At 39.8% G+C, this 14,706-nt stretch overlaps 1 protein-coding gene across 1 annotated transcript; it reads left to right on the forward strand.

Moving 5' to 3' along the window:
* The first annotated feature begins 1,355 nt into the window (after positions 1–1,355).
* ythdf2 (YTH N6-methyladenosine RNA binding protein F2) lies at positions 1,356–9,899 on the forward strand. The gene is made up of 6 exons (XM_067613398.1): positions 1,356–1,562; positions 1,789–1,813; positions 3,000–3,079; positions 4,382–6,079; positions 7,966–8,031; positions 8,406–9,899. Exons 1-6 carry the CDS (start codon positions 1,536–1,538, stop codon positions 8,427–8,429), a joined length of 1,920 nt encoding a protein of 639 aa, XP_067469499.1. The 5' UTR covers positions 1,356–1,535; the 3' UTR covers positions 8,430–9,899.
* The last annotated feature ends 4,807 nt before the right edge of the window (positions 9,900–14,706 follow it).

A 14,706-nucleotide genomic window follows, 5' to 3' on the forward strand; every position in this document is an offset into this window, starting at 1 on the left:
TTTGAAGTCTCCATAAAGTTGTCAGACACATATAATAACAATCTGGGCCTGTCAGTGGCAGAAACAAGAACTTTTAGTGGATGTACATTGATGGGGTGCAACTGCCCCAAAGGATTACATTGCAGCCTGTTTCGTGGCCGCTGCCTGAAGCACTCTTGCTCAGTATGGGACCAGTTTCAAAAATTGTTGTCCCCATTAGTCAATAAGACACAAAATGATGGGAAAATTCGGTCCAGGTTGAAAAATCCCAAAGTTTCCCTTTTGAGTAGTTTTTACATTGCTGTATTGATACTTCTTCCACCACTGGTCACAAGCTGAAAAGGTTGGGAACCACTGGTCTAGAGCAGCAGTTATCTTTTAAAGTTAAGCATTGCCCACTTGGTTTTGCTTGGCCCTCTCCCATAGGCATGTATAGGGTAGCGCTTACCAGTTTGTTTATGAATACTCTTTTAAAATATATAATTTAGAGAAGGACTGGAAGTCCAACAAGAAAACAATTAATTTTCATTGGAGAAATGTTTATTTCCCACAAACCACCAATTCTTATCGCTACCCTTAGTGGGGGCCCATCGTCCAGGCTGAGAATTGACGGTCTGTTTGAAGATGTTAAAGATCCCCTCCAGACCTGTTCTAAGATCTATATAAAATACTCCACTTTGTGACTGATATGGTTTTTCAAAAAAAAACTTTTTACAGAAAAATTTTAAGTATCTTGTTAAAATCCTTAAATTACATCTCTTCCTTCTCCCTCATTAAAAATTCCAGAATCTATAAATATGCAAATATTTTCAATTTCTAAAGTTTTCCTGCTGAACACAAGATGTCTCCTACTTCACTGTAAAGTTCATTCTCTGTATGTGCACTGGAGGCTTCAAGTTTCCACATCACACTTGTACAAATCATAAATCATCATATTTTAGTGAGCACAGAGAAACTTTCCACTTTCTACAGATTAATGGAAAATAAGAAGCAAGTGTCAAACTCAGACAGTGAAGCACAGTGAAGCTAAAACATTCAACTGTAGAAACAAGAAGAAAAACATATCTTTCAGTGTGGGGGACTTTGAAAATATCAAGTTCATCAGAAAATTTTAGCTTTTTGGTAGGTTACTCTTCTATTTGTTAGGCTGTTTAATATTTAACCTCATTTTAAATTAAACTGTAATGAATATTGACCCTTTTTATGGCATTAAACATTTAAGGACCCCTTTCCATTAGCTGTTTGTTTTTCATTGACATACTTTAAGTGTTATAGCAGGTAGTACTTTGTCCATGGTCATGGTTAAAACTAGCTCCTCCGCGCCACTGGGGGGCGCGTGTCTGCTGTAAATAAATGCCATCGTGGGTAGTCGAGGGCCGCCCAGCCATGTTGAGGAGTCTGTCAAGCAAACTGCAGCCCGCCATTGTGTAGAAACCAAGCTCTGTAGAGAGATAGGGGCGCTTGGCTGAAACTCTTCAATAGCTAGACAAATTCTGCACCCTGCCGCTTTTATTTAGGAGTATATACAGTTACACAGGCTCCGGGGGGGAAAAGACATGTCAGCCAGCAGCCTTCTTGAACAGGTAAAGAGAGGTATTTTCTGAACATTTACGAGGGCCAAATTTCTCAGCATCGCGACGGCTAGCGAGGATAGCTTAGCTCAGAGGCAGCGGCTGTGGCTCAGTAGTGCAGTAGGCCTGACCACCTGCTAAAGGAACTGACTGCTGAAAATATATCTCTTCATCTATTTTTTCCCCTTCCTCTCTTCTCATAAATCAAACCTTCATGAATCACCTGGACCCAATCCAGAGACCGAAAGGCCAAACAAATAAAGGTAAGAACAAATATTGTCTTAACATGATCGTCTTGGGTTGAGTGAATGCGGATCTTTTTTACGTGCGGTGCGCGTTGAAAATCTTGCGTGCGCGGATATGATGGCTAATCTCAGGCCTGCCTGTTAGCTGGACATGTTTTTTTTTGCATTAAACATAACTCCTCAATGAAACACAACACGACATTATGTTCAACAAGAGTGTTCTCAATCGTTCACACACTCAGTCTCCTTTACATCCCCGCAACGGCAGTCGTAGGTTCACACAACTAACTAGCTAACTCTTGGCTAGCTAACGTTAAATGGCAACATGATACACATCAGCATCCTTTTCCTGGTTTACTTGCACCGCTTTTTATTGCGATGACAGGTGCGAGAGTGAAGTCTTATTACTCCCTCTCACTTGATATCGGTCACTGTGAAACATTATTGCTACAGGTGCCAACCTAGCACGCTGGCCAGTCGGCTAATGTTAGCCAAGTCCGTCATGTTGAAAGGACTCTTGGCGCTCGTTAACATGGAGACGCTGCGCACTGCATGCAGCTAGCACGCTAGCTATGTGGTTGCTAAGTTAACCCAAAATGACACGTCTTCCGACATGCTTTTCCTGTATCCAAACCGGCCTTGTGCTTTCCCGTCATCATGCTGTTCAGACTGTAATGTTAGGCAATATGTTTTTAACAACCAGTTTGTTTTTATTTTACTTTTCCATGTCCTGAAAAGCTCATCCAACTCAGTCAGCTGTAACAGAGAACACTAAACTTCTGAATGCAAGGCACTGAACACTGGTTCACCAGCATTTAACATATATTTAATCTACTCTGGAAGTATCACCAATATCATAACCTATCTGTAATTTTATTTTGTCTGTTTTCACGAGGGAGTCTGAATGTCTTTAGTGTTATATCGTGCCAATATGCAACCAGTGCCAAGTGCATTTGATTCTTCTCAGTGGCTGATTCATCTCATTGTGCAAGGCTATGCTGTGTAATCTGAAGCATATTAAGCTGTTATGTGATGTCTTATTGTGCTCAGTTTAATGTTTTTTTTCTGGTGACACAATAATTGCAAGGAGTGGTATTGTTATGTAATAGGCGCTGATGTGAAATTAGCAGATAATGTGTCTCGTCACTCACGTCTCACACAGACCTGTATGCTCTGTTTACATCAGTGTTGTTTTTCTTTTCAGTGCAAAACGGAGCTGTGACCCAAAAGGATACTTTGAATGACGATGAGTTTGAGCCTTACCTGAATACTCAGGCCAGACAGGTAAGCTTTATCGACCAGTGTTTGCCCACAGGATCTGCTTTTTAGTTTAATCACTTTTACTATAATGTATCAATGAATGAGTATCCTCAAGTTTGGTTTTTCTCTTAGTGAATTATAAATCTTTTCATTTACATATCTCTAATGATTGATGTGTAATTCATAGATGTAATCAACAAGTTGGTAACTTCCATCTGCGTTTCATTAGTGGACTTTTTATGTGATGAGTATGTTGATTATTATTATCTTATTGTATATGTATATTGTACAATCATTGTAAGTACATTTAGAAAAAAAGTAGCTTAATTCCTAAAATATGTACTAGTAGCACATGTTGGAGTCTAAAATAATGATGACCTGATGGCCTGGGTCAATTTGTAAATTCTTTGATTGTGATACAGATCATTGTAGTTTGGCTCAGAGCATCACAACCATACATTTAATGTATTACCTGCCACCTTTGACACACAGGCTAATGTATTATTGTATGACACATTTGAGATGTAGATTTATCCAGGTGATTGTAAGCTGGATATTGTGTATATACATATGTGTATATGCATAAAGATGCAGAGAATCACTGTTCTGTTGAATAGTTTAAAAAAATCTCTTTTCTGAACATTGAATGTAAGTTTTGAAGTTAATATCAGATGATTTCTATGAAGAGATTTGTTGTTGTGAATTTTTTGGTAACTATTTAACAAGACATTTCTGTATCAGGAGATAAATAGGCATACTTAAACTGTTTTGTTCCAGTGGCCTTAAGGCCTGTTTGTATTTGTGCACATCTTTGCTTTTTGTATTACAAAGAAATACAAGAGGGCCTTAAGGATTTTCAGCTGGATTGAGAGCTTTTGTTGATTATCTTGCTTTCAGTGGCCTTGGATTATATTTCTCTTTACTGTGGTAGATGGGAGTCCCCCTTGTTTAGTAACAGACACATAGTTTGAAGTGGACTTTAGATGAAACGATTGGGGCCTGTATTTTCCTTTTGTTCAAGAGACTGTTACACTTTTTTTCTTAACGTATTGTTCAGTGCTATGCATGTCCTGATCAGAGGGATACTAAGAATGGTAGATTCTTATAGATGCTTTCTGTGTGGTGAATCTTTGCTATATAATTACAGTAATTTAATAACTTTGCTCATCTCTTGTTTTGGTCTGACTTATTGGATCTACAAGAACAAGGTATATACATATCAAACAGAAGCTGATATATTGTTATCAATTAAGTCTGAGTGTGTTGTTGCAAAGAATGTTCTTTTTTTTACAACTTGTGACTAAAACAAATTCTTTTTCTATTTAGAGCAATGCCTATACGGCCATGTCGGACTCGTACATGCCCAGCTACTACAGCCCCTCCATAGGATTTTCCTACTCCCTAAACGAGGCAGCATGGTCCACAGGTGGGGACCCTCCTATGCCTTACCTGGCCTCCTATGGACAGCTGAGCAACGGGGAGCCCCACTACCTCCCGGACGCTATGTTTGGCCAGCCAGGCCCCCTGGGGAGCAACCCTTTCCTGGGTCAGCACGGCTTCAACTTCTTCCCCAGTGGCATCGACTTCTCAGCATGGGGTAATAGCAGCTCTCAGGGACAGTCGGGGACACCGCAGAGCTCAGGCTACAGCAGCAGCTATGCCTATGCTCCCAGCTCACTTGGAGGTGCCATGATCGATGGACAGTCCCCATTTGCACCTGCTGCCAACGAGCCCCTTAACAAGGCACCTGGTATGAACAGCCTTGACCAGGGCATGGCAGGGCTTAAGATCGGTGGTACTGCTCCTGGTGGAAATGGGGACATGGCTCCTAAAGTGGTTGGTTCTGGCTTACCTGGTGGGGGTCCCCTTGGCCCTGTATCATCTGTAGGACCCCCTAGCATGCCTCCTGTCTCAATTGCCCCTGCCAAACCTGCCTCCTGGGCAGATATTGCCAGCAAGCCAGCCAAGCCTCAACCGAAGCTGAAAACCAAGGGTGGCATGGCCGGTGCCAATTTGCCTCCTCCGCCCATTAAACACAACATGGACATCGGCACTTGGGACAACAAGGGTACCATGCCTAAAGCTGCCACCCCTCAGCAGGTGCCCTCTATTCCCAGCAATGGGCAGCCACCCAATCAGGCTTCCCCACAGACCGGAGCTACCGCTGCAGGGAACCCACAAATGCCCCTCAGCAATGGACAGCTGGTACCCCCTGTTTCCCAGATGGGGCAGCATCAGCTTCCACCCGGTGGACAGCCAGGTATGGCTCAGATGCCCCAGTCTCCTCTCTCCCAGGGTCCTCCTCCTCCCCCAAGCCAACAACAGCAACCCTCTCAACCTACTCGCTGGGTCCCTCCACGGAATCGGGCCAATGGATTTGGGGATGCCAGTGGGAGTGGTACAGGCCAGTCGCCTCCCACCTCCTCTGGTGTGGGCGTGGTTCCTGGAGTCCCTTCTGAGCCTCACCCAGTCTTAGAGAAGTTGCGTATGGTCAACAATTATAACCCCAAGGACTTTGACTGGAATCCCAAGCAGGGCCGGGTGTTTATCATCAAGAGCTACTCAGAGGATGACATCCACCGCTCCATCAAGTATAACATCTGGTGCAGCACGGAGCATGGCAACAAGAGGCTTGATGCGGCGTACCGTTCGTTGGGTGGCAAAGGGCCGCTTTATCTTCTGTTCAGTGTAAATGGAAGTGGGCACTTCTGTGGCGTAGCAGAGATGCGCTCGCCCGTGGACTATAACACGTCTGCTGGCGTGTGGTCGCAGGACAAGTGGAAGGGTCGTTTTGATGTGCGCTGGATCTTTGTAAAGGACGTTCCCAACAGTCAGCTGAGACACATTCGACTGGAGAACAACGAAAACAAGCCAGTGACCAACTCTCGGGACACACAAGAGGTGCCACTGGACAAGGCCAGACAGGTGCTAAAGATCATCGCTGGATATAAACACACCACTTCCATCTTCGATGACTTTTCTCACTACGAGAAGCGTCAGGAGGAGGAAGAGTGTGTGAAAAAGGTAACAGAGTTATTGCTGAATAAAGTAACAGATAAAACAAAAGATAAAAGATTCATTTAAACCAGGTGCTCTGCTTTTAACTTATGTAGAAAAAAGTGCAGTGTATGAAACCGGTTTGGATGCGCGTGCATGTACAACGCTGCTTTTTGCATTACAAAGGAATACAAATGTCTTGAGGATTTACAGCTGAATTGAATCTCAATGCACCGTAGGATATTTTGTGACTTTTCTTTCTCTCCAGTTTTTTACTGTGGTGTTTTGTTTTCTACCTGTTGTTTTTTATGTATTGCCATGCTTTTAAAATAGAACAGTGAACACCGGGAAATGTTTTACTTGGTGGCATTCACTCAGAGTTCATATTATGACATGAAAACCTTTTGAAATATTCAGGGGATTACATGAGAATGTATTTGAAAATTGAATTAATTGGTTTATATTGTGTTTTTAGTTGTTTCATTTTGATAGGAATAGATTCCTCCTGAAAAGGCTATCCCAACAGTTGCACTGTAATTTTTCATACCATATGTCTTTACTCACTGGAAAGTATTGGATGAAATCTGTTTAGCTGTTTTGAACTTTTGGCATCAACATAAGGAACAAAAATAGAGCAAATGTGTGTTGCAGTGCACATAATGTAGTTTGCATTTCTTTCTAATTTTGGAAAGGTTTAATACCGGGGGCATTGATGTCCTGCACACACATTTTGTTGCCTCTTTACCTTTTTAGAGGGGCAAATTAATGTAGAAGTAAACCAAGACAGCATAATATTGGCTTTGAACCATAACACAGCAGCCATTCACCTTTTAGATAAATTGCCATTCTTTGCCTACTCGCTATTATATGGAAAGCACACTTGTTTGTTTGTTTTTTTTTCCTGCAGATGTAGATGTATATTTATTATCCAGTGTGTTGTGATTTTAGTAGGTTTATCCCAGAATTGTTCTTCTATATTGACTTCACTGTATCTCATTTGAGGTATGCTTAAAAAGGAATTTGTATCTCTTGTTAAAAAGTGCCGCTTAAATTTACTTTTTAGTGCACATGAACATGAAACAAATGCAAGTTGTCCAGGATCCATGAAACATGTAATTTATGATTATCGATTTGGGAATATTGGGTTTATCTGCTGCTTGCTTCCTAACACTGGAGAGCAAGCAGAACATCTACACATAAACAAGTATGACAACCTTGGAGCAACTATAAATAGACAGCAATTTAAGGTATCATTTGTGTAAATATTGTAATAATTCAATTGTTAAACTTACAGTATTTTTGGATATTAATTTAGAAATGTGAAATGTTGTGATTTTTCATCACATTTTAGGGGTTAATATGTGTCAAACTGAAGTAAGCCTCACAATTTTCAGTTTTCCAAAGCGATTGAATTCTCAATATTAAGTGCCATCTTTCATTTAATGCAAGTCAAACCACTGGATAACTAGTCAACATGTTATGACAGCAGTAAAATGATGGACAAAATACAAACTTTTTTATATAAGTACATTTTAAAATAACCTGAATAACTTTTTCCACTGCATGCATTGTTTAGAAAGTATACTAAAGGCAGTTTTTGATCATCGGTAAACATTATGTAAGAGGAGGTTTTTAGATTTGACATGTGACATGTTTGACTCTACCTAAATCCAATATCTGATGTCTATAGACAGTCTGCATTTTAGCTTTTGATCATGACTTGCTGTGGTGAATGTGAAGTTGGCATACTCTTCATCAAAATCTTACTGCTGCACCAAAATGTGTACTGGTTTCTATATATATAACTTTTTTTTGTCAAATTTATACAAATTATTTTGAGCATATTGCGTTTGTTGGTTTGAATCTGAAATTGTTCCAAATGCGCTCAGTTTTCACTCTTCTATGTATGACAGGTGGAGGTCCAAGGCAGTGAGCCATATCCCAGCAACCCAAGCAACAGGAGTCATTACAGGCTTCAGGTAACTTTCCTCATCTGCGTTATTTGATCTTGTTATTTTAATACTTGATGGAGAGATTGCTGACGGAAATTATTCATATACACCCGGAGCTTGATATGTGTTCTCATGAAGAGTTGTTTATTTGTTCTTGAGAAATCAAGCATTTGTATCCAAAACCTACATCTGTTTGAGTTTCCATTTGGAGTTGGGCAAGAGTTGCCCTTTACATAACGCATTAAATGTATTTAAAAAGTGCTGTCAGGACTTGTGCACTTTTGGCTGCTTGAATGAATAAACCAGGAAAACCTGGCGTTATCTAGGTCAGCTGTAATATGCAAATATTTTGACAGTTTTATTTTGTATTATGTCTAATTCGCTGTCTCTTTGTGTTCTAGGAGCGCCAAGGACGAGTCAAGTAACAGTTGGTGCTTTGGTCAAAAGACTGCAATGGCCCCCGCTAAAGCCCTGTCCACCCCATTACGTCATTACATCCAGATCTCTAAGAAATTCTAATAGGGGTGAAGAATTAACCAAGGACAAAAAATTAAATGAAGACTCTTTTGATTTCTTTTGACTTTAAAGACTTACTTCGAACTTGTAGTAAAAAAGAAAAGGAAACGATTATCCATAGGACTACAACTAAATGCATAGCATCCTTAGGTGAAATCTTTTTTTGCCCCACCCCATTCCACTACATATGCTTTTTTTTTCCCTTGTATGCTGCTTTTTCCTTTTTTAAACGAAAGGATCATCCTCTGTTTTTATGGTCCATGAGCAAGTCTGTAATTCTCACACAAACACACAAATCCAATAGAAATTTGTAGTGTTGGCTTATAATAATCTCCCAAAGTCAAGAATGGTCTGTTTGTCTCATTTTCTTTGTTAACTCCCCCTCGCCCCCCCCACCCTCACCTGTCTTCTGAGGATGCTCACATCTTCAACCAGGACCCAGTGGAGTTTCCTCCTCAGTGGATTTTCATCGTAGGCAGGTGTCAACTACGCTCACTCCAGAATCTGTTTCGTACATGCTTGCCATGTTTTTGTTTGAGAGGACTGCAGATGTTCAAAATGGCCCTCTATTTTGTTTTCGGATGTGTTGGACGGAGTGTGTGGGGAAGGTAGGGTGTGGAGGATCTGGAGAGGAAGAGTAAGGAAGGGGGTCAAGAGTTTGAAAGCAGAAGAAATGTTAAGTTGATGAGCTTTGCTCAGTGTATAATTTCATGGTCTAAAAAAAAATTTGGGGCCCTCTGTTAACAGTCTTCATTGGACTTTATTTACCCTCTTTTTCTTTCCCTTGGACAAATTAATTCATTGTTGCTATGGGCTGCTTTCTTGTTTTTTGTTTTTGTTTTTTTTTTTCTCCTTTCTCCGTTTTTCTAAAGACAGTGATGCGAGTGGCCTTGCCCCCACTCTTTCTATTAATCAGTTCAAAAGTAATAAATGTGGTATATTAAGCAGAACTGGTGTGCATTCCCCTTGTTTGACTGTAAAGCAGTTTTGTCATGCAGCGTGTCTGTGCATTCTTTTCATCTGTTTTTCTTTTTCCCACAAGGGTATATGAATGAATGTTTTGTTTTTTTTTCTGCTAACCTTTCATACTCAACCCGTCCGCTCCCCATTCTGACCTCAATTTTCACCACTGTACCCTGCATTTCTTACCTCTCTACTTTCCAAACCCGCCTTGTCCTCCACATGCATCTTACCGTTTCTGACTGCTCAGCCAACCATAACTATAATATCACAATCAGCTTCCACCATTTTCAGAATGTCATTGTTGGTGAGTAAAAAAAAAAAAAAAAAAAAAAAAAAAAACAGAAAAAAAACGCAAGGTCCTCTTTCAGAACTACTGGCTTTTATTTGTGGCATAATAAAGATGCTCCACAAAGTGATGTGTGGCTTTTTTTCATCATTAGCTATTTGTTTTTCTTCAGTCACGTGGGTGGCCAGCTGTAGGCCTACCTTGTGTTGTACCCTTTTAATCACAGCAGGTGGAACATCAATATACCTGACATGCTACATGGTTTTACTATGTTGTATTTTATTTACTTTTTGTATGTTTTTGTGGTCGTACACTGTACAATATCCCTCTAAAATAATTTTACATAAGGAATGAATGGGTATAGGTTTATATAGATCCCTTATTAACAGTCTAATTTGTGTCAGGACTGATTCCAGGTGCTTGAAAGGTAAGCAAAGACATTAACGATGTGATGTAAGGAATGTGAATGAAATATATTGTTTGACATTGTTGCGTTTGATTTAAAAGTTGAGAAAAATGTGATCTTTTGTCGTATAGGCCTACCTGTGTTCATGCTGTGGAAAAATGATCTGCAATCCGCCATTTTCTCCCCTCGTCTGTGCGGTTGTACTGAACGTAGTGGCCACAAGAGGGCGACACAGCATCAGTATTATTCACTGACGTTCTTTGCCATCCTGACCATACAGTCTATGATCCTAACAGGTTCTTCAGCCGGATGTTTCGGCATTCAAGGCCTTCCGTATATTCTGATTATAATGTCTATTTTGGCCTCTTGTTAGTACCGACGGTTAAATATAACTGTTTAATTAAAAATATATATAGTTTATGGCTAGTGCTATGTGGTCCAAATGAAATTATCATATTGGAAAAAAGAGATTGGATGGATTTATTTGGCCTAAAGGCTACAGAATATAGCCTACTAACACACCACCAACAGCAAGACTGATGAAATTTGGCTACTACATTTTAGATTTTGCCTGAGCCACAAAAGCAAGCCTATTTTGTAGGCCCACCACCGACATTTAAACCACCTTTCTTCCACACTAGTCTTTTTAAACAATGACTGACACAAAACAATAGGTAATGTTATTCTTTTCTGTTATTTGCAGCTTTACATTGGTTTGCAAACAATTAAAATATGATTTTAACTATAATTGACTGAGAAAGACAGAAATACTTTCTTTTTACCTTATTGTCAAACACTGGCCTCCAAATGTAGCCTAACTGTGATACCCTACATAAAGACCAGACGAAATAATGTAGACCGATACCCTTCATACTTAAATTCACACAAAATTTTGTTGGCTAGGCCTATCAGAAGCATTAACCAAAGCAGTAGTTTCATAAATTTGTATTATTAGGTAATAAGGTCCAAATAATGATTGCACATTGCCACATATACACTTCCTTTTAAAGCACTAAAACTGAAGAACTCAAATAGCTGCCTAGCCCATAGTCACAGCCTCATACAATAATAGTATGAAACATAATAACAGGGGCCTACATTTTATTTAGGACTATTGGGCATTTTTAGGATACTCAAAGATGCGTGGTGATAGTTTAATGAGAAAACAAAATAAGGCCAGGTTAACTATTTCATTTGTTTATATTTGCAGAACTTTAACAAGTGATGGGCTATAGTTAGTGTACAAACTTTCATGAACTAGTGGTTTAGCAGGGGAAATGATGCAAGAGGAAATTGGGAGAGTATCACTTGCAGCTTTTAGGGACTGAAGTGCAGGGTCACGTGTGTGCGTGTGTGTGTGCAATTTGTGTTACCTTATTGGGACCTTTTCCTCTATAAACAGCGACCTTGTCAGGGCCAGTAGTCCTATAGGGACCAAAGCCCAGTCCTAATGAGGCAAAACATCATTTCTAAGGTCCTGGTTAATGGGAAACATCGGTAATTTTTCAACCTGGACCCTATTTTCCCATCTTTTTATGTCTAAGTGACTAATGGGGACAACCATTTTTGAAATTGGTCAACAAGCTGCAATGAAGCCTATCTGACCACTAAAGAGGCTTGTTTTTACCACTGACAGGCTGAGAATGTTATTATAAGTGTCTGACATCATTATGGAAAGGACCATACAGAGAAATAACACATTTTTCTTCACCTTTTGCTTGATCCGGTCTGTTTATTATTGTGTCTAACCAAGTCTCTCTCAAAAGTCTCACTCTGAAATATCGCGAGAGTTGAGTTGTCAAAATCAGCTAAATATTTAGTCATGATTTTGTAAGTCTTTCAGATAACACTAAGCAACGCTTTCTGTACTCCAACACAACAAACTCCTCCTGGCACTCCTCCCTCCAACTCTGCAATGGCTAGCTGATAGCTGATTTTGACAACTCAACTCTCGTGATTTCAGAAAGGACTTACTGAGCTAGACTTGGTTAGACACAATAACAAAGACTGGATCAAGCAAAAGGTAATAAAAACAAAACAAAAAACCTGTTTTATTTCCTTTTATGGTCCTTTCCATAATGTTGTAAGACACTTATAATAAAATCTGAACCTGTAAGTGGCAAAAGCAAGCACTTTTAGTGGACGTACATTGACGAGGCGCAATTGCCCCAATGGATTACATTGCAGCCGGTTTTTCGGCGCCAGCTGGAGCGCTCTCGCTCAAAACTGGACCAATTTTTTTTTTTAAAGTTGTTCCCATTAGTCATCTAAGTTAGATACAAAAAGGGTCCAGGTTGAAAAATACAGAAGTTTCCTTTAATGAGGTTCGGATAAGGTTAGGATTAGAGTTTGGGTTAGGCCGTCCACAATGAATGGAAGTCAATGCAATGTCCTAATAAGGATAGCTGTGTGTGTGTGTGTGTGTGTGTGTGTGTGTGCCGAAAGAGGGGGGGTCGACGGCACGTGTCGTGTCTGCGTTGTGGGTGCGTGGAAAACACGCTGCCCCGAGGGGATCTCCTGTGACCCTTATCTGCGCGTCTCCGGGGACGCCTTTTAGCCCCTACTGGGATGCAAATGAACGGCCATAAAAGAGAGGCAGACACAACCAGTGAGACGATGGAGGAGAGGAAGAAAGGGAAAGGGGACCATGGGGAGAAAGTGGAGGAGGAGGAGGAGGAGGAGGTGGTGGTGAAGGGGGTTAAGGGCGAAGAAGAGGAGGGGAGGAGGTGAGCACTCACATCTCAGAGCGCGCATGAAGCTGAATGCATAGAGGAGATGGAGAAACAAAATAAGTTGCCCTGCAGTGGTGAGAGGAGAAATTCCTCACTGTTATGATGACAGCGGTGTGTGTATGTGTGTGTTGGTGGAAGTCTTCTTGCTTTTTTTCATGTGCAGAATCTCGATACTGTTCACTAAATACTGTGCATACGAGCAACTCGAATTATCATCAGTAATAAATCTCCTTTCCTGGCTTCAATAAGCTCTAATTCGGACAAAATTTTATATATATGTATATATATTAAATAAGACAAAACGATAAAAATCAAATATCTTTTGCATGAACTCATTTAAGAGGTTATATATTTCAAATATTTGACTATGTGGCTCTGCATTTCTGTAACCACATAATGAAAAATACTTAAAATATTGTCTGATATAGAAAGTATTGTTCAGTCAAAGAGCCACGCATTAAATGCGTGGTGTCTGTGTGTTCATATTGCACTGCAAGGTCATGGTTCTGCTTTATTTTCCCCTCATTATCATAAGGCATCCATCTCTTTCTTCCATTAGTGACGCTTCACCATGTCGCCAACCCGACCTCTATTTACATGACTAAATTAGATTTCTTCTCTCCTTTCGTGCGTTTTGTTTCGGGAAGCGTTCCTCTTAAATGCAATATGTATATATATGCATGTATATATATATATATATATATATATATACACTGAAAAACTTGCAATATTAGATAGTATGCCTGGAATGCTTTATTTTTACTTTAAAAAATGTCAGATGCCAGTTTTAGTCACTTTATCACATTTAATTTGCACTGAAGACCATAATAGGTTACCCGTGTGTCACAATGTGTTTTTGTTTCAATATAAGATGAAAAAATAAGTAATTGTTTCAAATTTTATTTTCAAGTAAAAGTGAAAAATGTCCATCACACTATAGGTCTATAATTTCACACCTGTCACCAATTTGTCAGCATTATTTTGCATCATAACTGAAAGCAGTAGGAGCTAAAAAAAAAAAAAAAAAAAAAAAAAAAGGTTATTTAGAAATAAGAATATGTCATGATGATGAATGTTTTTATCACGTGAGGGGGCCTATATGCGGTCACCTGCTCTCCATCGCCAGGGGTCCCGCACTGTTGACTTATTGAGTATCACCCCCTTCATTTCTCTTAGTGTCCCAATTCTATTGAGAGTTTTGCACATGCATAATGTGTAGACAGGCGTAGGGGCCTGAAAACAGTTGATGACCTCTGTTTCAACATATGTGGCACACTTGCCCTCTGCACGCTCTAATTGTGTGGAGGTGACAGGCAATAATGAAATGTCATCCGCTGGTATATTGAAACATAAAGAAGCATAGGACTACTATAGATGGAGCTGTATTCTATAAAATGCCTTTTGTATTTGTGTGTTATTATAATCTTAATCTTACTTGCCTAAAATTTACACTGAACTATGTTGCATGTTTTTTTTTTGTGATGGTTGTCCATTCCTCCTATATTGAGTCATATTTTGACGCGACTAGCCTTAAATCGTTCTACATTTACAGCTACAGCAGTAAATAAAATAGATCGAAAGGAATCTGTGCAGAAATCCACAATTTCTTTTTTTTTTTGTTGCATATACCGCCTCCGTCATCTGAGATGTAGGTCAACTCACATCTCTATCAACCTACAGCTTGAATCATGTGATGTAGCTCTGTGATTGTAGGAGTAGAAACTAAGTTCATTATTTAAATTGCTTAATGTGCTTTGGGCCTTTTTACTTTGAAAAAGAAAAATACTAGATAGCACAAA

The sequence above is a fragment of the Thunnus thynnus genome, chromosome 16 (genome assembly GCF_963924715.1).
Source record: "Thunnus thynnus chromosome 16, fThuThy2.1, whole genome shotgun sequence".
Lineage (NCBI taxonomy): Eukaryota > Metazoa > Chordata > Actinopteri > Scombriformes > Scombridae > Thunnus > Thunnus thynnus.

Excerpts from the sequence above, each read along its gene's own strand:
- ythdf2 (XM_067613398.1), top strand. The coding sequence starts at position 1,536 with ATGTCAGCCAGCAGCCTTCTTGAACAG. Across the intron at positions 1,563-1,788 it reads CCAGCAGCCTTCTTGAACAG|AGACCGAAAGGCCAAACAAA; the intron begins GTAAAGAGAGGT and ends GACCCAATCCAG. Across the intron at positions 8,032-8,405 it reads GGAGTCATTACAGGCTTCAG|GAGCGCCAAGGACGAGTCAA; the intron begins GTAACTTTCCTC and ends TTTGTGTTCTAG.